This window comes from Heterocephalus glaber, unplaced genomic scaffold, assembly GCF_053883595.1.
Source record: "Heterocephalus glaber isolate CG9 unplaced genomic scaffold, H.glaber_assembly_v1.0 deba00001688, whole genome shotgun sequence".
Taxonomy (NCBI): Eukaryota; Metazoa; Chordata; class Mammalia; order Rodentia; family Bathyergidae; genus Heterocephalus; species Heterocephalus glaber.
The window spans coordinates 930146-957811 of record NW_028258413.1 but is presented as its reverse complement, the minus strand read 5'-3'; the positions used below and the strand labels follow the sequence as shown (position 1 = coordinate 957811).

At 43.7% G+C, this 27666-nt stretch overlaps 2 protein-coding genes across 9 annotated transcripts in view; one reads left to right on the top strand and one right to left on the bottom strand.

The window, feature by feature from the left end:
- Positions 1 to 2366: 2366 nt before the first annotated feature.
- Positions 2367 to 27666, bottom strand: part of Tifa (TRAF interacting protein with forkhead associated domain) — a 50982-nt gene continuing 25682 nt past the window's right edge. For 3 of the 4 annotated variants that reach the window (XR_015446373.1, XM_087198716.1, XM_004867594.4), the window contains 2 exons: positions 3351 to 27666; positions 2367 to 2669 (listed from right to left, as the gene is read on the bottom strand). The exon at positions 3351 to 27666 is cut by the window's right edge. The gene's annotated coding sequence lies outside the window, so the exon portion shown is untranslated. The remainder of the gene's footprint in view (positions 2670 to 3350) is intronic. The other variant, XR_015446374.1, reaches the window with a different exon arrangement.
- Positions 3220 to 27666, top strand: part of Ap1ar (adaptor related protein complex 1 associated regulatory protein) — a 28889-nt gene continuing 4442 nt past the window's right edge. For 2 of the 5 annotated variants that reach the window (XM_004867590.4, XM_021246575.2), the window contains exons 1-8: positions 3908 to 4047; positions 19052 to 19100; positions 19973 to 19999; positions 21707 to 21732; positions 23006 to 23102; positions 24205 to 24303; positions 26742 to 26800; positions 27553 to 27626. In XM_004867590.4, coding sequence (XP_004867647.2) covers positions 3908 to 4047; positions 19052 to 19100; positions 19973 to 19999; positions 21707 to 21732; positions 23006 to 23102; positions 24205 to 24303; positions 26742 to 26800; positions 27553 to 27626 — 571 coding nt within the window. Of the gene's footprint in view, positions 3246 to 3907; positions 4048 to 4927; positions 5049 to 19051; positions 19101 to 19972; positions 20000 to 21706; positions 21733 to 23005; positions 23103 to 24204; positions 24304 to 26741; positions 26801 to 27552; positions 27627 to 27666 lie in introns of those variants that run through there. The other 3 variants (XM_004867589.3, XM_087198715.1, XM_013066625.3) reach the window with 3 other exon arrangements.

The following is a 27666-nucleotide window of genomic DNA, read 5'->3' as shown; positions in this document are numbered from 1 at the left end:
ATCTTTGGCAGCCAACCCTCTGGCTCCCATATATAAACCAGGCACCTACTACAAAGTAGAAAGTGCTAGGGCTTTCTATTCAATCGTGAATACATTTCCCTTTGAAAATCAGTTCATCTGGGCCTTCTGTGGTCCATTACTCCTCACTGATTTCATAGAAAAATATGATTTTAATTTTGTGGGGTTGTCTTGTTGCTACCATGTGTCTCATGTCCCACATAAGAGCTCAAAGCAGAAATTTCTCCATTGTTTAATTGCAATGCTTTGCTTTTCATTTCTATTAGCTTGGTCTTAATTGCCAGTTTGTTTCTTTGCTTTCTTTTTTATGACATTACTGTAAACATGCTGATTGCTTTACTCTATTTATGCTACAAAATTCATGTTATTTCATAGTTGTTCCATACTGTCAATAGTCATGGCATTTTGAAGTATGTGATTGCAGGCTCATCATCAGTGCAATTTAATATCCTGTGCAACTTAGATAGAGGATATCTCTTCCCCAAAAGCATTTGTTCTTCCCAAGAATCTCAAGGACATCACTGCATCCAAACCACTTTTTATGTTAATTTCTTGCCCAGGGTTCTGAGACTCTGAGGTTAATATAAATTCCACCTCCTCAACTGGAAAGAAAATAGGGTTTTTTTCCTCACCCAGATCATAGTATTATTAACAAACTTCCTTTTTTGCCTCTCTGTGCAGTGAGGAGCTTTTATTTATTTATTTATTTTCTGTCTCTCACCAGTCCCTTAAAGCTGAGTGAAATCCTCTAAAATGTTCTGGCTTTTATAGTGTTGTCTTCACTCCTTCCCTTGTGCGGGTCCCTGGCTTTGTCTCTGTCCCTAAGAGGATGCTACAACCTGTGCTACTTCTTACCCATGCTTTTTTGCCCTGATATTTGGCATCAGAACTGGGCCCTGCAGACTACCTTTCTTTTCTTTTCTTTCTGTACCAGGGATGGAACTCAGGGATGGTGCTTGGGAGGCTGGTGGCAGCACCACTGAGCTAAATCCCCAGCCCCTGAAGACTGCCTTTAACTGGTTGCTTCCTGTAAGGTACTGTAGGTATATTGTTAGGATCTTCCATAGAGGGTGCTGCAGGGATATTTTAATTATGGGAGAACTGGCATTCTTTTCCACTGTTTTGTTCACATGGTAGCAAGTGGTTCAGCAAGGAGTCCTGGGGTGCCCACCTCAGTGGCCCAAGGCCCTGCTTCAGTGATGAGCACCCTCCAGCCCATGGGGAGGGGGGTCAAACTAGGCATCTTCCATTATGGCCTTCTCCACTATCACAGTGGGAGAAAGCAGCTTTCTATGGCATCCATGCACTCAGTTCAGATGACTTCCTTGAAGGCTCTTCCTCTGTATTTCCAAGTTGTCCTTGTTCACTTTTGTTCAGTTTCAGGGATGGCAGCTGCTCCCTGCAGTAGCCACATCTGTTTGACCTTGGCATCTCCTGCTGACAGAAACCACCCGAACCTAATTCGTGATTCCTTTTGTTAAACTGTCCCTGTTGGAGTTGGTGATGTGGTTTCGACTTGGCATGGGAGATTTGGAGCAAACCCAGCCCATGGGTGCACTCCGTATCAATCCTGTAGCTGTTCCTAGTAACCTCCTTGTGAATGCGAATGTTAGGTTTCAGATTATCACTTCCTATACATCACGTGGGGTGATACTAGCCAACTAGAAACTCACCATGCCCAAATCCAGGAGAATGAGTTGCTGCAATTGAGCCAAGATTTACGTTATTTCTGTCTTTTATTATTCAACAAATGTTTGTGGCTATTTTCTTGGAAAACCACCCATATGGGCCATTTAGTTATATAAATGTGAAGTAAAAGACTATCAAGAAATAAATGGATTTGAGAACAGAAATTTAAAAAATTTGAAATATACATATATAATTTTCTACTCTGATTTTTTCACAAACTGTTCAGAAAATGCTTTCTATCTTTCAAAAAATATTTCTGACGGCCACATAAGAATATACCAGAAAATTTAACCATCCTTCCATTGTTAAGTATTTAGTTTGTTTCTGACTCTTGAAATATTTTCAAGTGATTTTTTTAGAATGAGTTTCCCTTCCTGCAGCAGTTTAGGTCAGCGCCATTTCACAGCAAATACTGAGGATTTGTAAATCTTTATTAACTTTACAAGTGAACGATGACTCATCCTTGTTTTGTGTTCTTTTGCTTGCTGAAGTCAATTTTTTAAATGTTTTAGTCATTTGTATTGAGTCTAAAGTTCATTCATATCCTTAACTGAGATCAGATTTACTTCTGAAATTTCTTTTTTTACTGAGATTTACTTTTCATAAAGGTTGTAAGAATGCCCATAGAAACACTCAATGAAGTCAAGTCTACAGCTTACTTAAATCAAGCTTTTTATTTAGTATCTCGAAAACTGTAGCACCTTATCACAACCCCTGCACTGACACTAACAGCCAAGACAGGCTTTCCACCACCTAAGGATCCCCTGCCCATGCTGTCTGCTCTCCACTTCTGTAATTCTATCATTTCTAAAATGTTACATAAATAGAATTATACAACATGTAAGCTTCTGAGGTGGGCTTTTTCATTCCCCATTACTTCCTTTGGATTCAAGGCGTATTAGCCAACAGAGTATTCCTTTTTATTGATGGGTAGTATTCCATTGGTCAGCGGTATGGAGGGACTGAAAGGGGGAAAGAAGTAGTCAGTATTTAGAAAATCAATCATTCACCGAGAGCAGAACACCGGCCAATATTATTCTATGTCCTTCATTACAAAAGACTCAAATGAGAATAGTTAAGTACCAATGCTAATGCCCAAACCCTGGTTGGTCTAGATTTCAAGAACCAAGAAAATGAGTAGTTCGAAGAACACTTTATTAATAACAATTTTTGAAAATACAATAATTTCATTAGGATTAATGAAAACAGGCTATTTTTCCCCCTTTGGTACCGGGGATCGAACTCTGGACCTTGCGCTTGCGAGGCAGGCGGCGGGTTTTTTCTTTTGAAGAGTTTGATTGGTCACCGAGCATCTTAACCACTGGGCTAGGCGTTTACTAAGCCGTGGCTGCCGAAAATCTGACATCTGAGGCCACTTGGGGAAGGGGCCGCACACCAGGACGCTTCCGTTCCTGTCCACAGCAGATGCCGACGAGGCCGGCTGTGCTCTTGCCCACTTTCCCGGGATCCCGGCCCTCCCCCGAAATGACTGAAGGCTTATTTGATCCAAACGAGGCCTGGCCAGCGATGCAGCATGAGTAAGTTTCTCCGGGGCGCGGGGAGCAGGGAGGCCGGCCGCTGCCCGCGGCCCCCGGCTCCTCCCACGCCACCCCGAGCCCGGCCGCAGAGCAGGCGCCGCTCACCTGCCTCGCCGTCCGGTCCCGGCCCCACCATAAGCCTCTCACCGGCTTTCGGTACAAAGTCCGAAGACCAAGCCTTGATCACTCGACTCCGGGTGTGCTCGGAATCGCAAGGCTGTAAACTGCCAGGAAAGACGGAAAACTCCTAGTCGGACCAAAGCCCAGCCACAGCAACACCCACACCCACACGCCAAGCGGGCTTTGAGGCCAAAGTTCTGGACCCAGAGCGGACGGAAGTGGCGTAGGACCGTTCCCCGGAAGAGGCGGGCCGTGGAGGCCGGTTGGCCAATCGGGGCCCGGGAGCGGCGCCGGCCTGCGCGCGTGGGAAGGCGGGCCTGGGCGAGGACTCGCGGGGTCGGGCCTCCCGCGGCGGCTGGAGGCGGTCGTTCGCGCGGGACCCGGCCGGCTCGGGACTGCCATGCGGACGGCGGCGGAGGCCCAGCCCCGCGGCCCGGCGCACGTCCCTCGAGCGGCGGCGGCCCGGCAACCGCTGGAGTAGCGCCGCCTTTGTTCGGAGCGCGCGTCCCTGCGGTGCCCGGCGCTCGGCCGGCGCCCGGTCCATGCGGCTGGGGGCCTGCGCGTGGGCTCCGAGCGGAGGCGGCGGCGCCGGGCGGCATGCGATGGGGAACTGCTGCTGGACGCAGTGCTGCGGGCTGCTCCGCAAGGAAGCGGGGCGGCTGCAGCGCGCAGGCGGGGGAGGGTAAGCCTGGCCGGGGCGCCGCCCGGGTGGGTCCCCCATGTCCCCCGGCGGCTGGGTGGGCATCCGAGAGCTGCGCCGACCCGGCCGTCCCACGAGTGGAGGGGCTTCGTGGAGGCCCTGATGGGGCCGGTCGCTGGGCCTGTCGGCTGGGCCGTGCCTGCCACCCCTGAGTAGCTCCCTGCGGGTACCTGACACGCGGGGAAGGTGTCGCGGGAGACGTCATCTCAGGAGGCTCGGCGGTAGGATGGGTTCTGCCACGAGCTGGACACACCCTGCCCCGAGCTTGGCTGTAATGTCCGGGCTCGCATTTATGCATTTTTGTCGTCCTTAGCCTTGACAGAGCAGGTGAGAGTCTGGCCCCAAAGTTGATTTTAAGCAGAAGACATTTGCTTGCTGGAGCAAAATAAGTCGCTACGCGCCAAGCCTTTGATATTACAGAAAGTTGCCAAATTAATGAATTTCCACTGGGCACTCGGAGTGCTGGTGCCCGTAACTAAAGTATGTCGTTCTTTCATATAATTTTTTTTTTTTTTTGGTCATTTGGAGAGGAGTATTCCATGCCATGATTGCTACCCCAGATTCTAGGGTAAAGCAAAGTCTAAACCTTATTTCTCTTGAGTAAAATTGATATGTACCAGGGTTTTTCTATCCACAGCATCTACAAAATAGTGAAGTTTCATAATTATTCCAGTTTTTGTTTCTTAGAGTATTGAGAAACTGGGGCAGATCCCTTTGGAGTTGGTTTTGTTGTTATTAAGTCTCTCCCAGGAATTCAGACCTGGAATTGAAAATCTGAACTAAGCCACTTTGTGTAAGGAGTAAGACCACTGGACTTTCTGAAGCATACTCTGAGTTTTCAGCATCTTTCACTTAAGCATAAGCTAACTGAAACCAAATGATTTATAATTTGAGTCTTTGGTGATGACAATCTTATATAATGTGATTCCCTATTCATTCATCAGACATTGTGTCGCCTCAGTGATCGTACCTGGAGTGGAAATGTAAGGACGTAGAGATTTTGTGCCTCCTTTAGTACTTGGTTTTCCCTGGTGTGTATCCTGTTACTAAAAGGGCATGGAAGCTGTTTTATTTTGTTATCACGTCATTCTCTAATTGGCTCGTGTTGTTTTTGCACCTCTGTGGTTACCCTGCCTAAGGACTAATGCAGCACAATCGTTGGCTTTATTATATACGTAGTTGCACGATAGGGTATTAAATTCTAACTCCTACAAAAAAGAGGTTCTATCTTCTAAATGAGTAAGCAAAAAAAATTGTTTGATGTTGAGCTACGTTATATGGTGTCGGGGGGGGGCGGTATTTCACAGTGATTTTTATAACCTGTTTCCTTAGAGTGTAGCATTGAAGTTGTGGAATCTACATCCTGAGCTTGGCAGCATAGGGAAGCTATGAGCCAAAGGCCAGAAAGACAGGGAAGTACCACCGAGGAAGTCAGGTGACCAGTGTGAGTTGTGGGTGTAGGTAGGTCATAGACACTTAATAGTTGGATCTCTACTGATTTTTAGCAAAATTTTTTTTTTTTGTGGTGGTACTGGGCCTTGAACCCAACCCTTCCACTGAGCAGCCCTTTTTTTTTTTTTTTTTTTGAGGCAGGGCCACACCAAGTCACTGATTGCCCAAGCTGAGCTTGAATTTACCATCCTCCTGCCTGCAGCTCCCAGAGACCTGGAATTACAGGCATTCACCGCCACACCAGGTTTGGCAAAACGCCTTGAACAAATCCTGTTGTTGGGTTGTGGCTGCTGTCATCTAAAACCACAGAATGATGATATCAGTCCTGTTTCTTTTAATCCATAAACAGATTTGACAGTTCGCTTACTGGAATCTTGTGATTACCTTATTGTTGAGTATTTCTGTAAGCGTGTAGAGACAGGTAGATATGGTTCTTATTTATACAGTAACACTATTAAACTTTGCCTCTCATCTTTGCTGGTTTTTTATGGCCTAGTGGTTTTGTCTTTCTAACTAATCATTCATCTAAGGGTGAAATGTTTGGGATTTTTCACAGAAGCTTGATTTGACTTCACCATAGTGACCACAGGTCGGAAAATAGGCATCCAGAGCTGCAGTAAGTGAACTTGAGCTGTATTTCACAGGGGTGCTTCATGACCCAAGACCTGGTTTTGTGCCCTTGCGGATTTCCCAAGAGTATTTCAAAATCAGATCACTCACTTTATACTATCCAGCTTCAAAACGAGAATTACCAAAAATACTAGAGAACTCTGGTCTATATTCTAGACTCTCTGTAGAGTAGTCAAAATATCAGTGTCAGTGTTGAGGTGTGTTGGAAGCCTTACTCCTAATAAAGTTATCTTGTGATTAAAACAAGGTTTTAAATGTCTTTAAGAAGTGAAATTCAGACATCCTGAAGTTATCTTCCTGTGAAGTTTAGCCTACCAACACATGCCAGAGGGCTCCATCTGCTGGTCGGTTCTATTTCTCTGGACAGTACTAGAAAACTTTCGTATAGCCTTTTACCATGTCCCTTAATTTTATTTTTCTCAAGCTAAAGACCCAGTTATATTTTGTTTTATTATATTTTATTTCCCATCTTTATAGTGATATATAATCTCACACAGGTTCCACTTAAGATGTACTTTTCTTTTTTTTTTTTTGGTACAGGGATCAAACTCGGGTCCTTGCGCTTGCAAGGCCTGCGGAACCACTAAGCTAAATCCCCAGCCCCTTTGTGCTGTATTCTTAATAAAAGTAGGATCATGTTTTGGTCCTTCTCAATATTTAACAGTTCGCCCTTTTGGCTCTAGCAGCAGAGTTTTGGGAACTATCCACAATGATTCACTTTTCCTTTCTGGCACAATGATTTTAACAAACCTGCCACCATTCCGTTACATCCTGTGTGCCAGCACTTTTGCAAGTACTTCGCATTATCTCATTTATTCTTTACCACGCTCCTGTGAAACATTAAGTACTTTTACGGATTCAGTATCTTCTATCCAAAATGCTTGGGATGAGAAATGCTCCGGAGTTTGGTTTTTTGGAGGGGGTCAGATTTGTAGTATTTACATAACTATGATGATATAATAGAGGTGGAAACCGAGTCACACCACAGAATTGATTTCTGTTTAAGGTATATCTTGTACCTATAGCCTGAAGGCTAACACACTTGCCTTTTAAGTGCAACTCTTTGTGTGAAGTCAAATGTGGGATTTCCCACTTTCGGTGTCCTGTTCGTGCCAAGAAAGTGTCAGATTTTGGATTTTTGGAGTAGGGATGTTCAACCTGTCCATTGAAAACTGAAGCTTAGAAAGTTTAACTCGCCCAGATAGCAGAGCTGGGATTGCAGCCCAGGTCCCTCTGAATTCAGAGCCTTTCTTCTTAAGCCCTAATAGCGCGTGGCCTTTCATTCAGTGGGCAGACACGGGGTTGCTGTCTCTCTCCACGCGCTCTCCTGCACTTTGTCACTAGAAGACCTAAGGAAGCCGTCGAAGCAGCTGGGCACTTCCTCTCTGAGGAGCTGTTCGAACGGCTCCTGTCCTCTGTGGCATCACATTGATCTCTTTCCCTCGTTCCTCTCCTGCCTGTTGAATGTGAAGTTTTGCTGTCTTTTCTGTTGTGTATTTTTTTCTTCACCACATACGCTACTTACCCCTGAAGAAAAATTTCATCCATTCCTATAATTTCAACCACTGCCAGTGCTAAATTTCCTCTTCCCACACAGTTGCCTACTGAAGAGATTCTTGCTTGTGGCCTGACCTGCCTCCTTGCACACAGTCGACCTGCCTCCTTCCTTTGTACTTCTTTCGGTCGTACACATCGCCTTTCTTACCACCGAGGTGGCCGTTCACAGACTTCTTCCTTTGGAGGGTCTCTGCCCTTCTCAGGTCTCTGGAGTTGGGCTTCCTAAAACCCGTGTTGGCTCATCACATTCCCTTGTGATACCTTTTTCCATCTTCTTCCTATTTCCTGCAGCTAAATCTGTCTTCCCTCCTGGGACAGCATAATTGCATGATACTCAGATGGATAGCATATCCATTTGAATCCTCAAGATTCTCCACAGTTCTGCCTTTGGCTGTCTATAATTTCACTCTTTTCTGTCCTTCAGAAAAACCATGTCAATACAAATCAATAAAAAAATTTAACCTGGAAGCTACTCTAATTTCAAAAATCTTAGCTCATTCATAAACCTTAGTATTTTAACTGTTTTTGTTAAGTCCTTACTCTTCAGTTAATAGTAGTATGGAGTTGAACCCTGAGGAGGCAGCTTCACCTTGTTTCATTGGTCTTATTCTCTGCCATTCTCTCACTTGCCACGCCTTCCATAGCCTGTATACCAAAAGAGCTGTATTTGTTCTCGTTGTCTTCAGATAGTGTTCCCACCCTGTGCCGTTATGGCTGATATTTTTCTTAAACTCACCACCTTCTGTGTTAAACTTGCTGCAGTCTCCTAAGATACTACTCTTTCCCTTAGAAAATAATATTTTCTACAGGCTTATCTCTGCTCTGTATCAAGGGTAGGCAGCCTCCTTTAGTCTTGGCAGGCTGTACAATCCTGTTGCTGCTTCTCAACTTTGCTGTTTTACTGTGAGCAGCCATGCACAGTGCGTCAGCAGTGGGTAGGGGCTGTTGCCAGTGGAACTCCGCTTACTGAATAGACACTGGGCCAGATTTGGGCTTGGAGCGCAGTCTGTACCTCGATAAGGGCTGAGAGCACCTGAGTGTGCTCTCTTTATCTCTGTTCCATCTCGGTGTCTCATGTTTGCTGAATGAATAGCCTGAAGATGTTATTTATGAACTTTTAGGATCTGCAAAGTAATGTTTTCTCTTGCCCTCCTTGTTTTAGATCTCAGTCCCCTAACTTTGGTGAAAATGCCACGTATTCCTGTACTTCAGCATACATTCTCCAGTACTATATTATGTTGACTTATCCCCCCCACTTTAAAGAGACTATTTAAGGTCAGGTTGAAAATATTTAAAGTAGTTTTTCATAATGTATGTTTCCAAAACACAGAATCAACTGTGTAAATAGTGAGAGATTCATTTGGGCTTTGTGCATGTTTTCCATCTTTGAAACATAGAATGTATAAGACCAGTCTCTTGGCATCTCAGGCAGGAAAGATTTAAATGGCCTACGGGTACCACGTGCTGTGCTTTCTGTATTATATCTCAGAGACTGCAGGGCTGTGCCCTGAACCTTACTCTGTTTCTGCCTTCATGCAGTCTTCTTCCTCGTGTAGTTTTGGGTGATGGTGTGAAAGCGTGCAGCTTTACCTGCTGCCGGTAACTGAAGGGCTCAGGCCTCTCTCTCATGCAGAGCTCTGAAATACATAATTGCCTACTCATTGTTTCCTTTTGGGTATCAGTTAACCTGAAATCATTTTGTAAAGCTGTGCTCATCTTCATTTCCTCCTCATGGGCTCTTTCTCCTTTGCTCTTTGTTAACAGTCCTCCCATTTTCCCAGCTTGGTTTGCTACCTCTGAGTGGTAAAAGACAGTAGGCGCCTAAGCTGTGAGCCTGACAGTGCTCCCTTCACTGGCCCTCAAAGCCCTGCAGAGTGTGCTTGTGAATGTCCCTCCATCTTTGCATCCTTGGCAGCCTTCCTGCCTCAGGACAGACCCTCTGTCTCCTGCATGCACACGTCCACCTTCTTGGTGGTAGTTATGTTTTCGCCTCTGACCTGAAGACTGAGGGAAGAACCACACACCTCACTTGGACTCACGCTTCTCCCCTCAGCTCTTGCCCCCTCTCCTGCCTTTCCCGTTGAACAGCTTGAGGTTGTCCGTGTCCTTCCTCCTGGCCCAGTCTTCCTGGTAAGCTAACGGTCACCGGCCCTGGTCCATGTGTTTCTCCCTGTCATTACATGTGGGAGTTCTTTGGAGCTTGCTCTCCTCACACACTACCCCTCGAGGAGCAGCCTGCCTGTGGATGCCGGCCTCCGAGCTGCCTTCGCCGGGCGTCCCAGCGCATCCTGAAGGCCAACGTCTGCCTGCTAGACAGCTTCTTCATCCACCACTTCTGCTGCCGCCCTCATCCAGGCTGTCCTCATTTGTTACCTGGATTTCCTGCGTCCTGCGTTACCATGTCCCCCCCTCATTTTCTGATCCTGCTTTATTGTCTCTCATCGTATTGACTGCTCCACACCTTGTAGACTGCCTGATGTCTGTCCCCACTTCGTACAGTTTAAATTCCATGAGGTCAGAGACTTTATTCCCCTATCCATAGTACTCCAGCAGCACTTGCCACAAAATAAGCGCTCAGTGGGTATTTGTTAATTAAGCAAACAGACTGCCAAGTGGGTCTCCCCATCTACTCCTGGCCTTGCCCATTGCATCCTGTATGCTAGAGACTAGATAGTCTTCATTGCAAATCTGTACCATCGGTTGTGGCTTAGAATTCATTTTAAAGGTTTACTTTACTTTTTGGATGAAGACTGAAATCTTTAGAATCTTTAATATGACTTTAAAGACCCTGCATTAGCTATTCATTGTCTTTTTTTGTCTTATCTATGTCACTCTTCCTTGAATCCATCCTTCCATTTGCACTTAGGTAACTCCTACTCACTCATCTTTTAGGTGCCAGTTTAAGAATTATTTCCTGCATAATTCTTCCCAAATCACCTTCAGTCCTCTGGAGGGTAAAAGCTCATCCCATCGTGGAACAATCTTCTTTTCTTTCAAATACTTTCTCAGGTTTAGTTATACAGACCTGAAGTACCATGATGATTTGGCTGATGACTCTTCTCTCCAAGGGAAAGAGTCCATACTGAGTTTTGCTTACTGTTAAATACACAGCTCCCATTTAGGGGCCTGGGATGTAGTAGGTGTTCAATAAATACTTGTTGGCTGAATTAATGAAGATAGTTTCTTGTATATGCGATGTTCTTTCCATTTCCCCTCTTCAGCGTCTTAACCCACTCTGTTCTCTCCTTGGAAGCCTGGAAAATTCCTCTTCAAGGTTATTTTGTATACCTTCCTCTAAGCACAGTTGTTAATTTATCTGGGTGTCTACTGTGTGACTGTGAGCCTCTTGAGTGTATGGATCAATTTTTATTCACTTTTGTAATTCAGATACATAGCTGTGCCTTTCATTCAGTAAACTAGGGAAAAGAGAGAAATAGAAGATTCAGTGTCCTGATGTATAGATGATGACAGTTTCCCAAAGAAACTGGTTAGTGATTTCAGGTGGTGCAGTCAGGTACAGATTACAGAAGATAAATGAGAAATAGAAGACCTTCTTATTGTTAGTTTTCCTCCAAACCAGGCTCTCCTTACAAGGCAATAACTCTTTAAAACATGTTCAGAGGAAAGAGGTGTCTCTCTTCCAAGGCATAAAATTAATTTTCTGAACATCCATTCTTTCTAAGTCTGTGTTCATAAAGAAAGAACTTATTAAACAATAGATATTATTACTTTACTCTTTCTACTGATATTGATCAAGGTCTCCACAGAAGTAGAACCAATAGGAGGTAGCTGTAGCCCTACAGAAAGTGTGATGCATGATAAGGATTGGCTCATGCAGTTGAAGCTTAGTCTCCCTGTCTACCATCTGTAAGTTGGAGACCCAGGAAAGCCAGTGGTGGTGAGTCCTGGCCCACGGGCAAGTGAAGACCAGGATCTCAGCTCCAGCAGCCAGGTGGAGAGAATTCACCTTTCTGTACTGTTTTTAGATGGTGTCCACCCGTAATCTCCTCCACTTAGTCCACCAATTCCAGTGCCAATCTGTTCCAGAAAAACCTGGCAGATGCACCAAAAATAGTTTTTAACCAGATGTCTGGGGATCTGGTGGCCCAGTCAAGTTGACACCTGAAATTTACCATGATACCACTTACGTGGACCCGATCCCTGGGAAATGTGTTGATTTTCCCCCTCAGATTTGAATGGTTAAAATTCTGTTCACATATTTAATACTAACTGAAAAGCAGTGTGTCCATCATCATCATCTTTGTAATAGTTTTGGCCAGGGATTTGACTTACAACCTTTCTACTCTTTGTTCAGCAAAAAAGCTGAGGGTCTCAGGAAGCTTTAGTTTTCAGACTTCGGAAGGCCTTACCTTGGTTGCTCATCAGTTATGTATGGTGCCAACCGGAAAATGCAGGGAAGGGCTTTCTTGCTGCATTCTAGCAGATACGACACAGGTCTCGGTACTTGAGAGGGCAGCTCCTTCTGCTGCTCCACTCCTCCCGAAGGGATCCACAGTGTTTGCCATCATCTCTGGTGACTCCAGAGCAGTGAACAGTGCTTGTATTCTGTAGGTTTATCCTGGTCCCAGGACAGCGATTCTTATTCATTGGAGTGATTATTCAAAATCGCCATTTTCATGCAGGTAGCTCTAGTTCACGCACTCATTTCTATTCGTGTAGTGTTTCATTTTGTGATGAAAATGGTCTTAATTAATTTATCCAGTTTATGTGTTCTCCTGTTGATTGGCGTGTCTGCGTTTTGCTGTTACTACTTTAGTTAACACTGCTCAGAGTTCCTTTCCGCACATTCCTTAATATATGTACCTAGGAGTGGAATCACAGGATCATGGCGTATGCATATCTTTAGATGCACTAAATAATGTCAAACTTTTTCTCATTATACCAGGTTATACTTTTACTAACAATGAATTTCCATTGTTTCCATAGAAGGTAATCCTAACACTCTTACTTCTGTGATAGCAATGAAAAATATCAGAAACTAGGACAAAATCAATAATAGGTGAATAAGACTGGGACAACTTAAAAAACTACTGAATAAATGAAGGGCAATACCATGGGAAGACAGAATCATGATGTTTAACATCCCCTGTTGCTATTGACTAGAAATTCCTTCAGCACAATTCCAGTTAAAATCCTAACAGGGTTTTCCTAGAACTTGACACACAATTCCACAAATTTGGAAGGTGTCTTAGTTACTTTTCTCATTGGTGAGACAAAACACCTAGCACCCAAAGTTAAAGGAGGAAAGGTTTATTTCAGCTCACAGTTTGTAGAGGCTTCAGTCCGTACAAGGCTGGTTCCAAGGCAGGGTGGCCTGGCAGAGGGGAAGCCAGGAGGCAGCAGTGAGCCTGCCTTCATTCTCTCCCTTTAGGTTCCATCCAGGCTCTAAGCTTGGTGCCACCACGCCCAGGGTGCACTTCCCTTGTCAATAAATTATTCAGCCACACCAGAACTATACTGATCCAACTAGGAGACTAATCCAGACAGATACACACACTCTTAATTCCATATTCACACACCCTAGATCCAGCCACTTTGAAATAACTCCCACCAGTAATCGCAGGGGACAACTAGAGAGAAGCCATAACAGAAGGTAATTTGTTCTGTGAAATAACAGTCTCTAATGACTTGAGCCCTGTCATACTGGCACAAAGATAAACAGTGGGTAAGCAGTGTGGCATACAGCAGGCAGTCTGAGGGGGGAGCTCAGTAATCATCATTTTCGACAAGGTGATCATTTCATGCCAAAGTAGGAGAATCATTGCTTTACTAAAACAGCTATCAGGACAAAAAGTCTGTTACTGAAGGTGGTGTAATGCATAGTGTTTAATTCAAGGACTCCTAGCCTTTTTTATCTTCCCTACCTCTACTACCAAAGGTGTACTGCAGTCTCCTACAAATAGTAACTTACTGTTGTAGTAAGTTTTGCTCAAGATTGGAGGATGGAAGCCTCCCTGGATTCCTGTTGCTATCCTCTCCTGCTGTTTGTGTGTATCGACAACATTCACACCTCCAGGAATCTGTGGTCTGTGTGAACTTGGAAGTTACCTAAGAGTTGTTATGTTGTCATTGCAAAATAGCTTTAGTCAAATATATTTGTAAAATATTTTGGACTAAAGCTACAGAAGGTAGAGAAAATGGTTTTTATCATCCTATTTTTATGGATAAGCAATTTACATAATAGAAAAATGTTAAGTTCCATATTCATTTACTCTACAGTTTTTGTGTGTGTAAACTTAGGGAGCTTTGTACAGTTTGACCCATTTATGTACACTGTAACAAAAGTTTTTAAAAAGTAGGATGGCCAATCTTTATTTTTAGATTCTTAAGCAGTTACAAGTATAACTGCAAGTAGTAGACTAGATTTTCTTTTAAATGTTGGCAGTTAGCTCCATTTAGTAAAATCTTTATGCGTAATACAGTCGTTATATGAATAATAAAGTAATAAATGTTTCTTGAGTAACCCTAAGTGACTTTTTCTTCTGACAGTGCACCCAAAGCACATGTCACAAGTAGTGATGCATGTGAGCTTCACACTTTGTGGGCTCCAGGCTGGCACTCTTATCAGCTGTAGAACTGTGATGGACTGGGATGAATTGAGAAAAAGCTAATAGTTATTTATCTGCATTTGACCATGGATAGATGCTGAAAAGAGCTCCGTTATTGGAGTTGGATGTTTTACATCTTTTGGCACCAAGTCTTCAAAGTCCAGTGTGAATCTGACACTTCATAGCCTTCACAGTTCTGACTGGCCACATTTCAAGTGCTTGCTAAGCGCACATGGCTAGTAACAAACATGCTAGACAGTGTAGACGTGTCTGACAGGATATAGGAGTACCATGAAAAGGAAGCTTACATAAAACACGTGTGAAAATGCAACTCACTTCCTGGCCCATTGTGGCTACTCAACAAATGTAGGTCTGGCTTTGTTCTCCATTATGCTAATAGCTTGTTATCCTTTGGATTTTGTAATATCATATGTAACTGGAAATTTTAAGTCAGTACAATACTGACTTCTTTAAATTGAAGAAAGCAAAATGTTGTTATTTTTCTAAAGTAACAATAATCAAGACTTTCCTTGAAAGTTGTTGGAAATTTACTTTTAATTAGTTGGTACCAAATTTCTGCTTTTGAACAATATCCCAGCTCTTTTTTCTTTTCTTTTTTTTTTTCCTTTTGCTTTTTAAAAATTGATGCTACAACTGTATACAACTATATACAACTGAAATGTCATCCTTGGAAAAAGATCTCAGCCAGCATCTGTGTACTATAATGAAACATTACAGGACTTGGGAGACTTGACTAAAACAAGCTCTAGGATTTTTCCACAGTGACTAGTTTTGCTGTCCCATTTAACCATAATAATTTTGTTCGGGCAGCCATACTTACGATTTCCCTATGTCCCAGGGTTTCACTGTCAGCCTTACTGGATCAAACATAGAAAATTGGGTGGTAGCTTAGTGATTTAAAGTAATACAGCTGTCTGGGAACTGTATAGTACTTGTATATGTAAGTAAACACATTCTTTTGCTGTGATCCAGAACACAGAAGGTGATTATAAAATCCTAAACTCCTCACTTTGGACACTGCCTGCCCCTGGGGCCAGACCTTGAACCAGGGACACCTCTGGTCTGCAGACACCCTGCCCACATTGTTCTCTGTTTTGCTGTTCTTCCGATTCCTTTTCTTACTATTATTAACTTTCTTCTATTGCTTTTGAGTCTTAAAACCTAGTAGCCATTCTTTTCTTTAAGGTAACTTAGCAGGTGGTTATGGTTTGTGTCTAGAGGCCCCCAAAGCCTCATGCAGATGAGGTGGGACTTCCTTTTTCAGAGGTAGTTGAATCTGGATGTGTGATGCTGGGGTTAAGGGCAGGTGATTACTAAACCACCACATGTGAGCGTTAGTTTGGCAATGCCCTCATCCCAGAAGTCTGAATAAGATGAAAGGGGCAGATAGATGCTGTTAACCTCTCATTCAGTGCCTTTGCTGCCTTGTGTGCACCATGTTGTTTCTTCTCTGCAGTGCCTGTCTGCCATCCATCCACCCTGCTTTGGAGCAGCTGATTATGGACTGAAACCTCTGTGAGCTCTCAGCCAAATAAACCCCTTCCCTCCAACTTTGGGTGTCGGGTATTTTGTTGCAGTAACAAGAGAAGAATAATTAACACACATGTCATCCATTAGGTGTTATTTATAGTTTTAATTTTTTTCCTTCTGCTTGCAACTTATTGGAAGATAACTCATTCAGTCTTCCTCTGTCCCCCAAGAGTAGACTTGTTCCATTCTTTCATAGAGATTAGAAGAAAATTCATAAAAACAATCAGCATCTGTCTATATTAGTAATAACAAGAAGCGAATGTATGGGGGCAAAATTGCTGATGTTGCCGTCTTTGTCTCCCACCAGCACTCCTTGGGACAGGAGGAGAAAGCCTGGGTTTGAAGCAAGGAAGAAAAGGGCTTTTCCTGACCCGGGATCAAGAAGTAGCCTCGGGATTAATTATAGGAAGCAGTGTTCAGGAGTTTTTAGTTGATGCTTCTGTTAATGTTGTAGAGTTGGAATTCTAATCAAGGACAGTCACCCAGGCACAGCTTTGTGTGAATGCCAAGACTGGCCACAGCTTTTGCAGGTGCTTTTCCTTGATTTAGAATTCTTTTCCTCCAGGTATCTCTGGCAGATTGCTTTGGGGCTTTTTTTTCCTGTTATTCTTTTCCTTTGGACTTTGAGATAAGGTCTCATTGTGTAGACCAGCCTGGCCTCGAACCCTGCTGCCGCAGCCTCTTCTGAATGCTGGGCTTACAGGCCTGCACTACCGCGCCCAGCTCTGATTGTGCTGACCAGAAAGGGCCCCCTGGGAGCCTGCGTAGCCCAGCCTCCCGGGCCAGTCCCCACAGCCCAGGCCTCGAGTCCGCTCACAGCGGTACTTGGAGACTTGGTCCGCTTGCTGCAGTCTGGCCGGCTCCTCAAATGCGCAGAGTTGTCAAAGCATAGCCCCGAGGCCGCGTTTAGTGCCATCTCTCCTTTGCTCTCCGGACTGCTCTGCCCACCCTTCCCCTACCGGGAGCCGAAGCGAGGGACCGCAGGCGCCAGGCTCCTTGCTCCGCAGTGGGCCCCGGCGGCCCGGAGGCACTGTCCGGAGCCTGCGGCGCTGAACACTCGGTAGGCTTTGTGCCCGGTACTGTGAAGGATTCTCGTCAGTTACTGGAAGTAGCTCCCCGAAATCTGAAATGCTTTAAACAGTCGGCTTTCTAATCACTTAAAATATGTATCACATAGAAAAATATGTGAAAAGCAATGGTTTTTATATGGCTGCAAGCTGACAAAGCATCCATGAGCAGATTTAATACGGGGCGCCCCTGTCCAGGAGATCCTGTGCCGCCGACGCCAGCAACATTTGCCTGAGTGGAGATAAACGTCTGTAGTTTACAGTGTTTCTCCACTTATTTTCACGTAAATCCAGGTTAAAGCTTTTCTGCTATAAAGGTAGCCCCTGAGTTTGCCAAACTGAATATTTAGCCTCTGGATATAATCGTAGCATTTGTGGTAGAAGCCGTTTGTGAGTAAGGTCGCAGGCTAATCTACTGTAAAAGGCCAGTTCGAGTCGCTCTCTGAACTTGGCCTGCTCCTCTGTTATCTTCCGTTATACCGTTTGCTGCTATTTGTTGTGTTGGCTGCTGCGGCTCTTAGGTCCTGCCTGTTGCCAGTGGTGGGTCAGAAGCCCGGAAGGCACCGTCTGTGTCAGGGGTTTGCTGTGTGGCGGCGCTGTGCAGTCTCCAGCTGCTCGGCCTCTGTGCAGACTGCTGGGGAGCGAGGGCCCGGCAGCCGCAGGCCCTGGAGAGCGAGGCTCGCCCGCTGTTCCCATCCACCCGGACCCCTGTCCGCCGGCAGACGCGGGAGGCTCAGGCGGCAGCGTGGTGGGCGTACGGAGGCACAGACGGGCCCCGGCAGCGCCCCGCGGCCTCGGCCGGGTTGCGGTGCTCAGCGGCGCGGCCCTCGGCGCTAGGCCTCACTTGCACTGGCGGCCACGGTTCAGGGTTCGCTCAGGAAGGCTGGACGGGGAGACAGACGCCGGGGCCGCGGTTCCTTCCGTAAAAGCCAAGTGTCCAGAGGCCAGGCGAGGCGCGGGTAAGACCCACCGCCCTACTGGAAAGCAGGAAAGAACCACCGTTTACTCTTCCGGTGTTAGCAGCGCGTACAGGATAATGCTGAATTACAAGTTAATTAGGACGTAAACAGCAGTTGCAGTTCGGCCGAATGGCAGTCCGCGCCCGCCCTCACGCGCTCACTGGAGGCGCCGCCGTGCCCCTGGAGTCCTGCCTAGTCGCTGCGGCGCCCCCCAGCCTGAAGCGCGCGGCGCGGCGCGGCCCTGCTTCGGTTCACGGCCTGCCAAGCCCGGGGGCCGAGGCGCCGTGTGGGGCTGCACCTGTCCTGCAGACCGTGGAAGGGTAGCGCGCAATCTGCTTTTCCCGGGGAGGGGAGAACCCGTGTTGGCGCTCAGCAGATGAACGTGGCCGCGGAAGAAGCAGCTCGCTCTCAGCACTGGCCTGCCACCCTCGCGCAGCGCGCAGCCCTCAGGCCTGGCCTGCCTGAGCGGAGGCTTGAGGCCCGCACCGCACGTTGCCTTACCTTGCCTTGCCTTACCTGACCTGACCTGACCTGACCTTACCTGGCCTGGCCCGCCCGCCTGCCCGCCTGCCGTAGCTGCCAGCGCTGGGAGAGGCCGGCGAGCAGACGCAGCAGGAGAGCCGCGCTACCGCAGTCTGTAGTAAGAGCAAGGCATTGGTTAGAATTAAAGTCAGGACTGGGCCCTGGCAGGAAAATTAGCAGGCTGTTTGCTTGACGTTATACACGTTGTTGTTCTCTTCTTTGTGAGGGTGTGGGAGAGAATAGAAGCCTTATGTAAATATATATGGATGGCCCCATTATCTTCACATATTGTGTATGTTTAGATTTTTGGTGTTTTGCATATGTGTAACAAAATTGAGGACATACTCTTATATATTATTTAACACTATTTTTAACGAGATAATTTTCTTGATACAGTAAAAATGGAATAAATTTTAAAATGTAATTCTATTTTGTTATAGGTAGCTATGTAAATTGATTTATTGACGGTTTAGTAAATATAAGTACCAAACACATAATGAAGTTTTAAAATCTAGACTATATTCAGAGATAGGTGTGGTTGTTCCTTTTTATAAATAGAAAGTACTATATATTAGAGAATTTAAAGTTGCCCTCAAAGAAATATTTTTATGCCGTCACGTTAATTCAGTTTTAAAGCTAGTTGTGACTTTTAAAGTTGTTTCACTGTTTTTCTCCCCAGATCCAAGTACTTTAGAACATGCTCTAGGGGTGAGCACTTGACTATAGAGGTGAGTCATGAGTTGGATGGGTTTAAAAGTAATTCTAGAAGCCGGGGATTTAGCTCAGTGGTTCCACCGCCTGCCTTGCAAGCGCAAGGTCCCGAGTTCAATCCCTGGTACCAAACACACAAAAAAAGTAATTCTAGAAGGCAGAGGGCCCTCCTTTAGAGGAGCTGAATTTAATAATTCTGAACACCTTAGATTTTTGTGTTTTCTAAACCTTTTGAATTCACATAAACAATATTAACTATAAAACATGTTTTTGTTTATTTCAAGTGGTTATTTATCAAGTTGTTTGTATTTAAAATACAGATATTTTAATGGTATGATTTAATAGTAATGATTTACCATAAGGTCATTTGACATAACAGCATTCATCACATCCTAATCAAATTTTCACATTTCTATCCCTAGGAAGACATTGTGTTTGGGCATAGTAAATACCATCTAGTAGACTTTGAGTAAATAATTATATGAATGAATGGGTAAATATAAACATTGAGAGAAATTTTTATTTGGGTATCTTTTTAGTCCCTATTTCTTAATTTTCCTCTTTACGATTATTAGTTTGTTCTGAACTCAACTGAAGTGGAAAATTCTGGTTTTGTGGGTTAAAATCCATGTATGAAATAGTCAATTCAGGTGAAAGTTTCAGTTATAATACAGTTTCTGCTTTATGTTGAACAGTGCCATAAATACAAATAGCGTACACTTGCCTTGGCTATTTTGTTGGACTGTTGAATATATCAAGCTAGCAGATGTATAAGAAGGCACTTAAGTACTATATCTTCTTAAAACAAAATGTACTATTTTAAGGTGAAAAAAGTAACAGTTATCTTGTTAGACAAATATCCCCTAACACTGTTTTCTTGTTGTTTCAGTTTGAGAATCTAGTAGAAAGTGATGAAGTAAGTATTTCCATTGTGATACAGAACTCGTGTTTGTTATTCTCATTAGTCATTGCATTAGTTCTAACAATTATTTTTTAAATTTTATTTTTAAAATTTTTTTACGTTTTTTCCTTCCATATCATTTCCTAATTTATCATTTTCTAATGTTTACTAATTTATATTTGCAAAGATTCAGAATTTTCTACTATATAGTGTAAGTTTTCAGAAGTTTTAAGGCCTTTTATAGAACTCAAGAAACTTCCAAAAGGGATACTTCTAACCTCTTCCCCTTAAGTAGGTAAAACATTTGAACTAACTAGAGTGGAGATGTTCTGAGACCATAGTTCGCATGGATTTCTGAGGAGTGGTTAATGCTTGCTCATTCTACAATCTATTTCTGGCTTTAGCCATCACTCTTAATGTTGATTTTCTGCATCTTATTTCATCTAAAACATAGAAATGTTAAAAGATGAGAAAAGGAACTCTTTAGAACCAGTGAAAGGTGTGTGCTTCTTACCCACAGACATAGTTGGGAGACCTTTAGTGTATATGCTAATCTCCAACTTCACCAAACAAATTGTGTGAGTGTTGCAGACTACTAGCCCTCCCTGACCTAAAGTGCTTAGGCCAAGAGCACTGCAAGCTTTGACTTTGTCTTTTTTTTTAAATTTTCTGGGAAAGAGGAAAATACATAAACACTTTTCTTTGAAAATTAAAGTACTCTTCAGCCTAGTGTTTCCCAGAGTATGTACAGAATATTAGTCTCAGAATATATGTCAGCATGTTGTGGGTTCTGGGAACTGTTGTTAAAATTATGTAACTTGTCCAACTCACCGTTTCCTAAATCAATTTGGGTATAAATCCTTGTAAAAAGCATACATATTTATTATTTGGTAGGTCATATTTGGGAAAGTCTCAGCCTTTTGTTTTCCCTATAAAATAACACCCAAAGTTTTATAAAACCTTCCCTTCTCCAAGATCACTTTCGTCTCCATGTCTTTCTCTTTAAAGTAAGCAAACACTGGACACATTTTGAAAGCTTCTGATGAGTAAGAGCTCTTTCAGCCTCCAGAGTAGTTAATCTCAGCATTAAAGGACTTGCGGTTTCGTGGGTTTTCCTAGGCTGTTTTTTTGTTAGTTAGGGTTCTTTTTTCTCTCCCCCCACCCCCAGTACCAGGGATTGAACTCAGGACCTTGCACTTGCAAGGCAGGTGCAACGCCACTGACCTAAATAAATCCCCAGCCCTAGGGTTCTCTTTTCTTTGTACTAGTTTTTACAGACCAGTCTTTTCATGTCTTAGTTCACATTTTGTGTGTGGTTTAGTTGAATGCCATTCTGTTCCATAGTGTTGTTTCCTAAATTAGTTTGGACCACTTAGGATTTTATTCCTGCTGTTAACTGAGCCGAGTGTGTTAGCGGTCCTGTTTTCTAGCCGTGTTTTATGTTCCTATACCGGGTTGGCTCGGTCACTCCGAACTCGGCCCGCGGTGCTACCTCCTGCCCATCGTACGGTGTGCTCCAGCCTAAGCTGCCCTGCTAATAGTAAACCAGGTTTTGCCGCTGAAAAACAGTACAATTTTAAAGATTTTTTTAAATTTCAAACTCGTAGTAATGAAAAAATAAGTCAGTAGAAAATATTTTTGTTTGAATGGGGATTTTATTGTTCTGCCTTAAAAATTCAGCTAGTGAAATTTCTTTAATTGTTTTCATTAATTTTTGTGCAGGGAGAGAGCCCAGGAAGCAGTCATAGGTAAGATTTAAAAAAACAAAAACTTGTATATAAACTGAACTTTCTAAGAATTCAGATTTTATCACTTGCTTTTCTAAGTTTTCAACTTTATCCCCCCTTCCCTCCTGATAACGTTCTAAAACTTGTTCTACTAATCCAAAGATTTTTGTCAACTAAAACCTTGAATAGTGTAAGTAGCCTTCTAATATGCTGTTAAAATTGCACGTCCTTCTTGTAATAGACACATTAGTCTTTAAATCAAAAGAGAATATTTCCATGTACTGTTCCATGTTTGAATTATGTCCCTTAATGTTTCAGGTTAGCAAATGCTTCTTAAACATCAGACACGGTTTCTACGTTAGAAGAGAGAACACTGTGGTCCTAGAAATAGATCCCAGAGATGCTATTCAATGTGAGGTGCTAAAAGCCATTAAAAAGCATTTCTAGAACACTGGAAACCCTAGCAGAGCCCTTGCCCAGAATATACAGGGAGAGGTTGTCCAAGGAGACACCTTGGTTAGCAGCCCGGGTGCTGAGGGTGAGGGGCTGACACCGGAGAGCGTCCGAGGCCCCAGTGTGGAGAGGGCAGGGCGAGCTATGTGGAGCTAGCTCGAAAGATGACAACAGGGTAGCACAGGCACTGGAGGGTGTGGGCCTCGTGCCGGCTGAGGCCCACACTGCGCTGCCGGGCTTCCTGGTACCTGCAGCGGAGGGGTCATGGGGATGCTCCAGGGGCAGGGTGAATGTCGTGGTGAGCGTGGTGCACTCACAGTGACACGTGTGGGCTCCACAAGGCCAGGACACTGACCGGCTGGTCCCCGGGAGGAAAGGGCAAGCCAGGGCCTGGAGGCCAGGGCTGCTGCAGGGCAAACAGTAGGAGGCTTCAGGGCCCCGACTAAGAGGCCGAGATGGGGCTCTAGAGATGGGAACTCTTCGGGATCAGGAGCTGGAACACGGCCAGTGGAATCAGCATCTCTTCAAACATGGCTGTGGCACAAAACAAAACTAAAACTAAAAAACCTGAGACAGTACTGGGGTTTTTAACTTACAGACCGGAAAGTTGTATTTTTTTTTTTTTTGGTACCAGGGATCGAACTCAGGACCTTGTGCTTGCAAGGCAGGCAGTGGAACCACTGCGCTAAATCCCCTGCCCTATAGTATATGCCTTTAACAATTATAGTGTCAAATCCAGTTAAGACAGTTTTGACAGTAAACTTGCAGAATTCCACTGGCTTTAGTGTTTTTTCTTTTTTCTTTTCCTTCCCTCCTTTTTTGTTCTTTTTTTTATCTCTAGGCCTCTTACAGAGGAAGAAATTGTTGACCTACGAGAGAGGCATTATGATTCTATTGCTGAAAAACAGAAAGATCTTGATAGGAAAATCCAGAAAGAGGTAAATGGTGTTATGATAGAGCCTGTTCTTTATAAGGGAGAGTTGTCATTAAATAGTGTATTATGTATAGTCATTGGGCCTATATTTAGATATATACAAATAAAAATGACTTCAAAGTAAAAAAAATTACTGCACCCCAGGATAATTTGGGGGGGGCGCTTAATTTATCAGAGATTCTATGTGCCAAAAAATTAAAATAGTACATTCTTTTAAGAATAATTTGTTAATTTGTAAGTATGGGGTACTAGCAAGACTAAAATAAATACTGTTTCACAATAAGTGGTATTTATTTTAAGTTTTTGTTTATCTTGGGTTTATTTCTTCTTGGTGGACCAAGTACTTCTAACAATCATAAATGTTATATTTACTTAGTGTGTGTATGGAAATACCCTGCAACTATAGTTTTGCTATCACTACACTAACTGGAATTAGTTATATGCATCATACATTTAAAAACAGTTATTTTAGTACCAGTTCGTAATTTCAAATGTCCTAACTGAAAGCCACACAATAGAAACTAAAATTATTCTAAAACAAATGTCAAAATATGATATTTAAGTTAAATTTGATAAGCAGTAACTGTCACTAAAGCAGCATGTTATAAATAACAAGAATTCAAATTTGAGCATAATTGTTCAGTAGTTTAATAGTAATAAAATTGAGGAGACGTGTGATAGTGCAGTTAGATGAAGAGACATGGATTTTGTGAAAGTTCAGTTTGTTTTAGGGACAGTAATATGACTGGCCTTAGTTTTAAAGATCTTTGTCTGAGGGGCGCCAAAGCCGTTAACCTGAGGAGGGTGGTAGGTGTTGGAATGATTGTTGAAAACGAAGGTCATTGCAAACTCCAGAGAAAGAAGCAGTGTATTTTTATAAATTCCATGCTGCTGTTTCAAAACTCAGTTTTCTTACTGTCTTTACCATCTGGGTCATTTTATAAAAGGAGCAGTTGAGACACAAAAACATCAATTCTGATATGCGTTGTAGCAATCAATTATTTTTTAATGATTTACTTTTTATTTTAATAATAAAAGACATTTCTGTTTTGAGCAGCTAGACAGGTTCTGGTTCTGTTAACCCTTATTGTTCTGTTCGTGCACAGTTAGCCTTACAAGAAGAGACGCTAAGACTAGAGGAAGAAGCTTTATACGCTGCACAGCGTGAAGCAGCCAGGGCAGCAAAGCAGCGAAAGCTCACGGAGGTGAGGGGGAGACCCCAGCACACCAGGGCTGCTTTTCTCCCTATTTTCTTGGACAGATCCCACTGGGGACTTTTTCTCTAGACTCAAGGGCTTCTTGCTTAACAGTGAATGTATTTATGCACTTATTCTTAGGTATTTTCAGGACTAATTCATCAATTTTTAACCACTGGAAATAACATAAAATTACATGCTTGATACAGAATCTCATTTAGTTTTAAAACAGAAGCTAATTCCTGTTTATCCACAGGTAAATTTTAGTGCCCTAAAATTCAGTATTCTTTTGGAAAATAAACATACTTTTAGAGGAAATATGTTTTAAAACTAGCCTTGAAATATACTTTTCAAAGTACTGAAGTTTTGAGGGGTTTTTTAAAGCAGCTCCTTGACTTGCTGGAATGTCTTGCACTGCACTTAGAATCAGAGGAGCAGTAGGTGTTTGCCCCGCGGGGCTGTTTTCTTTTCTTTTTTTTTTTTTTTTGTATTAAATGCTTTTATTGGTACATTGTAGGTATACAACACAATTACATTTCTCATTGGGAATTGTACCTTTACATGATGCATCTTGGTTCTTATTTTTTCCCCATTCCTAGCCCTCCCTTCACGCCCTCCACCCTTCCCTATTTACAAAGACTTTATTTGCATTTTTTCACTTCTCATCATTTTTCCTTTCCCTTCTTTCCTTTCCCCTGCCCCTCCCACTACCCCTACCCCTTTGGACCTTTTCTTCCTATTTTGCATTATCGACTATTCATTCTAATCATTGGTACATTTTAGGTATACAATATAATGACATTCATCATTGGAAATTTGCACCTTTACATAGTCTCTCTTGGTTCTTGTTTTTCACCCTTGCCCAGCCCTCCCTTCAACCCCTCCAGTCCTCCCTATTTACAAAGATTTTGTTCCTATTTTTCCGTTTTCTCATATTAATCCCACTCCCTTCTGTCCTTTCCCCTAGCCTTCCCACTTCCTTCCCCTTTGCCCCTTTTCTTCCTATTTCACATGACCTATTATACATTTAGTCCGCCTCCCGCGGGGCTGTTTTCACGCCTCGTCTTCACTCCTCTCTGTGGGTCTTGAGAGATCTTCGGCACACCATCAGGAGGGCAGCAGGCTTGCCGAGTCAGTCCTTGCCGTGTGGGAACCTGGCACTGGCACGGCGCCTGGCCGCTGTAAACCGGTGTCGGGCTCTGCTCTGCGAAGCCTCCCTGCCGCTTACCCTCACGGGGTCTCGGGTGGCAGCGTGTTTCATCTCTGCGCTGCAGAGCGGGCCAGGCACAGGTGAGCAGCTGTCCTGAGACCATGCAGCTGGTCCACAGCGGAGCAGTAGCTCCGGCCCTGCTTGGCCGGTCTGCCCGGTAGAGTTGGCTTCCGGCTCCACCTGCTGGATCGCGATGAGTGTTCACCAGAGCGTGCTGAAGTCCGGCACACGCGGAGGCTTAAAGGGACTGAAAAGTCACGTCTGTCGCGTTGCTATGTGACCTCTCTGTGCACTGCCCTTTCTCCCTCCCGGCTCCTGGGTGCATGTGTGCACACCTGTGTGCTGGCAGGGTGTTCAGCACAAATTCTATGGAGAAGTATCTTTATTTTAGTATGTTCTAAATAGGGGGAAAGTTTAAACATTAACTTTTGCCTTCTAAAACATGAAAATGGTTTTGTGGGGGGTTTGGGGTTATAACAGAGGCACTATTTCTACCATAATAAATTCTCTACTGCTGCCTGTTAGAGACTTAAGTGTCTTGAATGCCGCATCCACTTGGACGGTTTCCTGAGTTCTCACTTCCTGACTAAACCTTTGCTACAGGAGCATACAGTCTACACAGTACGCTCTTACACACAGGCACATGCACACACGTCCCAGTTCGTTTGTTTTCAATCCTGAGCCTGAATTTGCTAGGACGGTGACATAGCCATCTGTGAGCCCCGGAAGAAGAGACAGAGGCAAAAGCCATGCCTGAGAAACATAGCTAGTAACTGTCAGGGCTTCAACCTGACGGGGCTTCTCACTCCGTCGAGGCCTAAGAGACCGACTGCCACCATTTTTGGCTCAATCTTTGGTTCATTCCCTCTTATTTGACACTGCCTAGAAGGCAGGTACTACGTTAGCTGTTCCTCTCCTACCCCTCATCCTTCAAGTTACCAGGAAGTGCTTAGGTATGCTAAGAACGTTGAGGACACCAGATCGTATCTGTCTAAAAGTTACCTTTTTAAAACCCTATGAATAGCCTAAGCATTTTGGCTTAGACACTGATAAATGAAGAAAACTTCTGTCTATAAATCAGAGGATGTCAAAGTGAATAGTGATGAGTTGAAGGAAAAACTTCAACAGAATAACTTTTTGTTTTCAGAAACAAGAAAAGCTTTTCAACGTTGCATGCATGGTTTTTAAAAGTATAATTTTGCAGTACAGTGACTTTTATTTCATTGTGTTTCCAAAGCAAGGAAGGCGGAGAGTTGTGCATCAGTATCACCACCCCAGCAATGGTGACCATCCGAGGTAAATAACCCTGTGTGGTAGAAAATTTTGTTCACCTCGGGCTATCTAGAACTGTGTTCATGTTTCTGTGATCCCTGAAAGTCATTTCTTCTCCAAGGCTGGAGGTGTGGCTTCATGGAGAGGTGTGCTTAGCATGCACAAGGCCTTGGGCTCAATCGCCAGCACCAAACAAAACAAAAAATACACTTCTTCTTTAAGACACTGTCTTTAAATTCAGAAGTGATGGTTTATTTAAGTTGACTTCATTCTGTCTTTACGAGTGCTCACATCTTCCATGTAAAGCCACGCAGGAGCCAGTTGGCTGTGGGTAAAGTACATGTAACCTTAGCTGTTTGGTTCTCCTCAGTCTTGTGACAGATTAATGTGTGATTGTTTACTGGAAGAGACATTTCAGTGTCACGTTTCCTCATACAGCCAGCTCAAAGAACCACAGCTAAGCTTTAGGGTTTTGGGGGTTTTCGGGGAGGGGGTGTACCAAGGATTGAACTCGGGACCTTGCACTTGCCAGGCAGGCCTGGCACCACTAAGCTACATCCCTGGCCCAGCTTTAGAGTTTTGACTTCGGAATTAACCAAAATCTGAATACTTTCAGTTTTGTGCTGACACTAAGAAGCTGAAGAGCTGTTTTCATTAGATTATCCTAATTGTACAGCCGTTGTGAATCTGAGACAGGCCTTCAGACCAAAGACACTAACACATTCATTATGTTTCACTTACTACAATTATATTCTTAAAATTCGTTTTTATTACAGCTCAGGACCAGAAGATGACTTTGAATCTTGTATGAGAAATATAAAATCCCAGTATGAAGTTTTTCGAAGTAGTAGTAAGTCTTTTAAAGTATTCTCTGTGTTTTCAGTTTACTT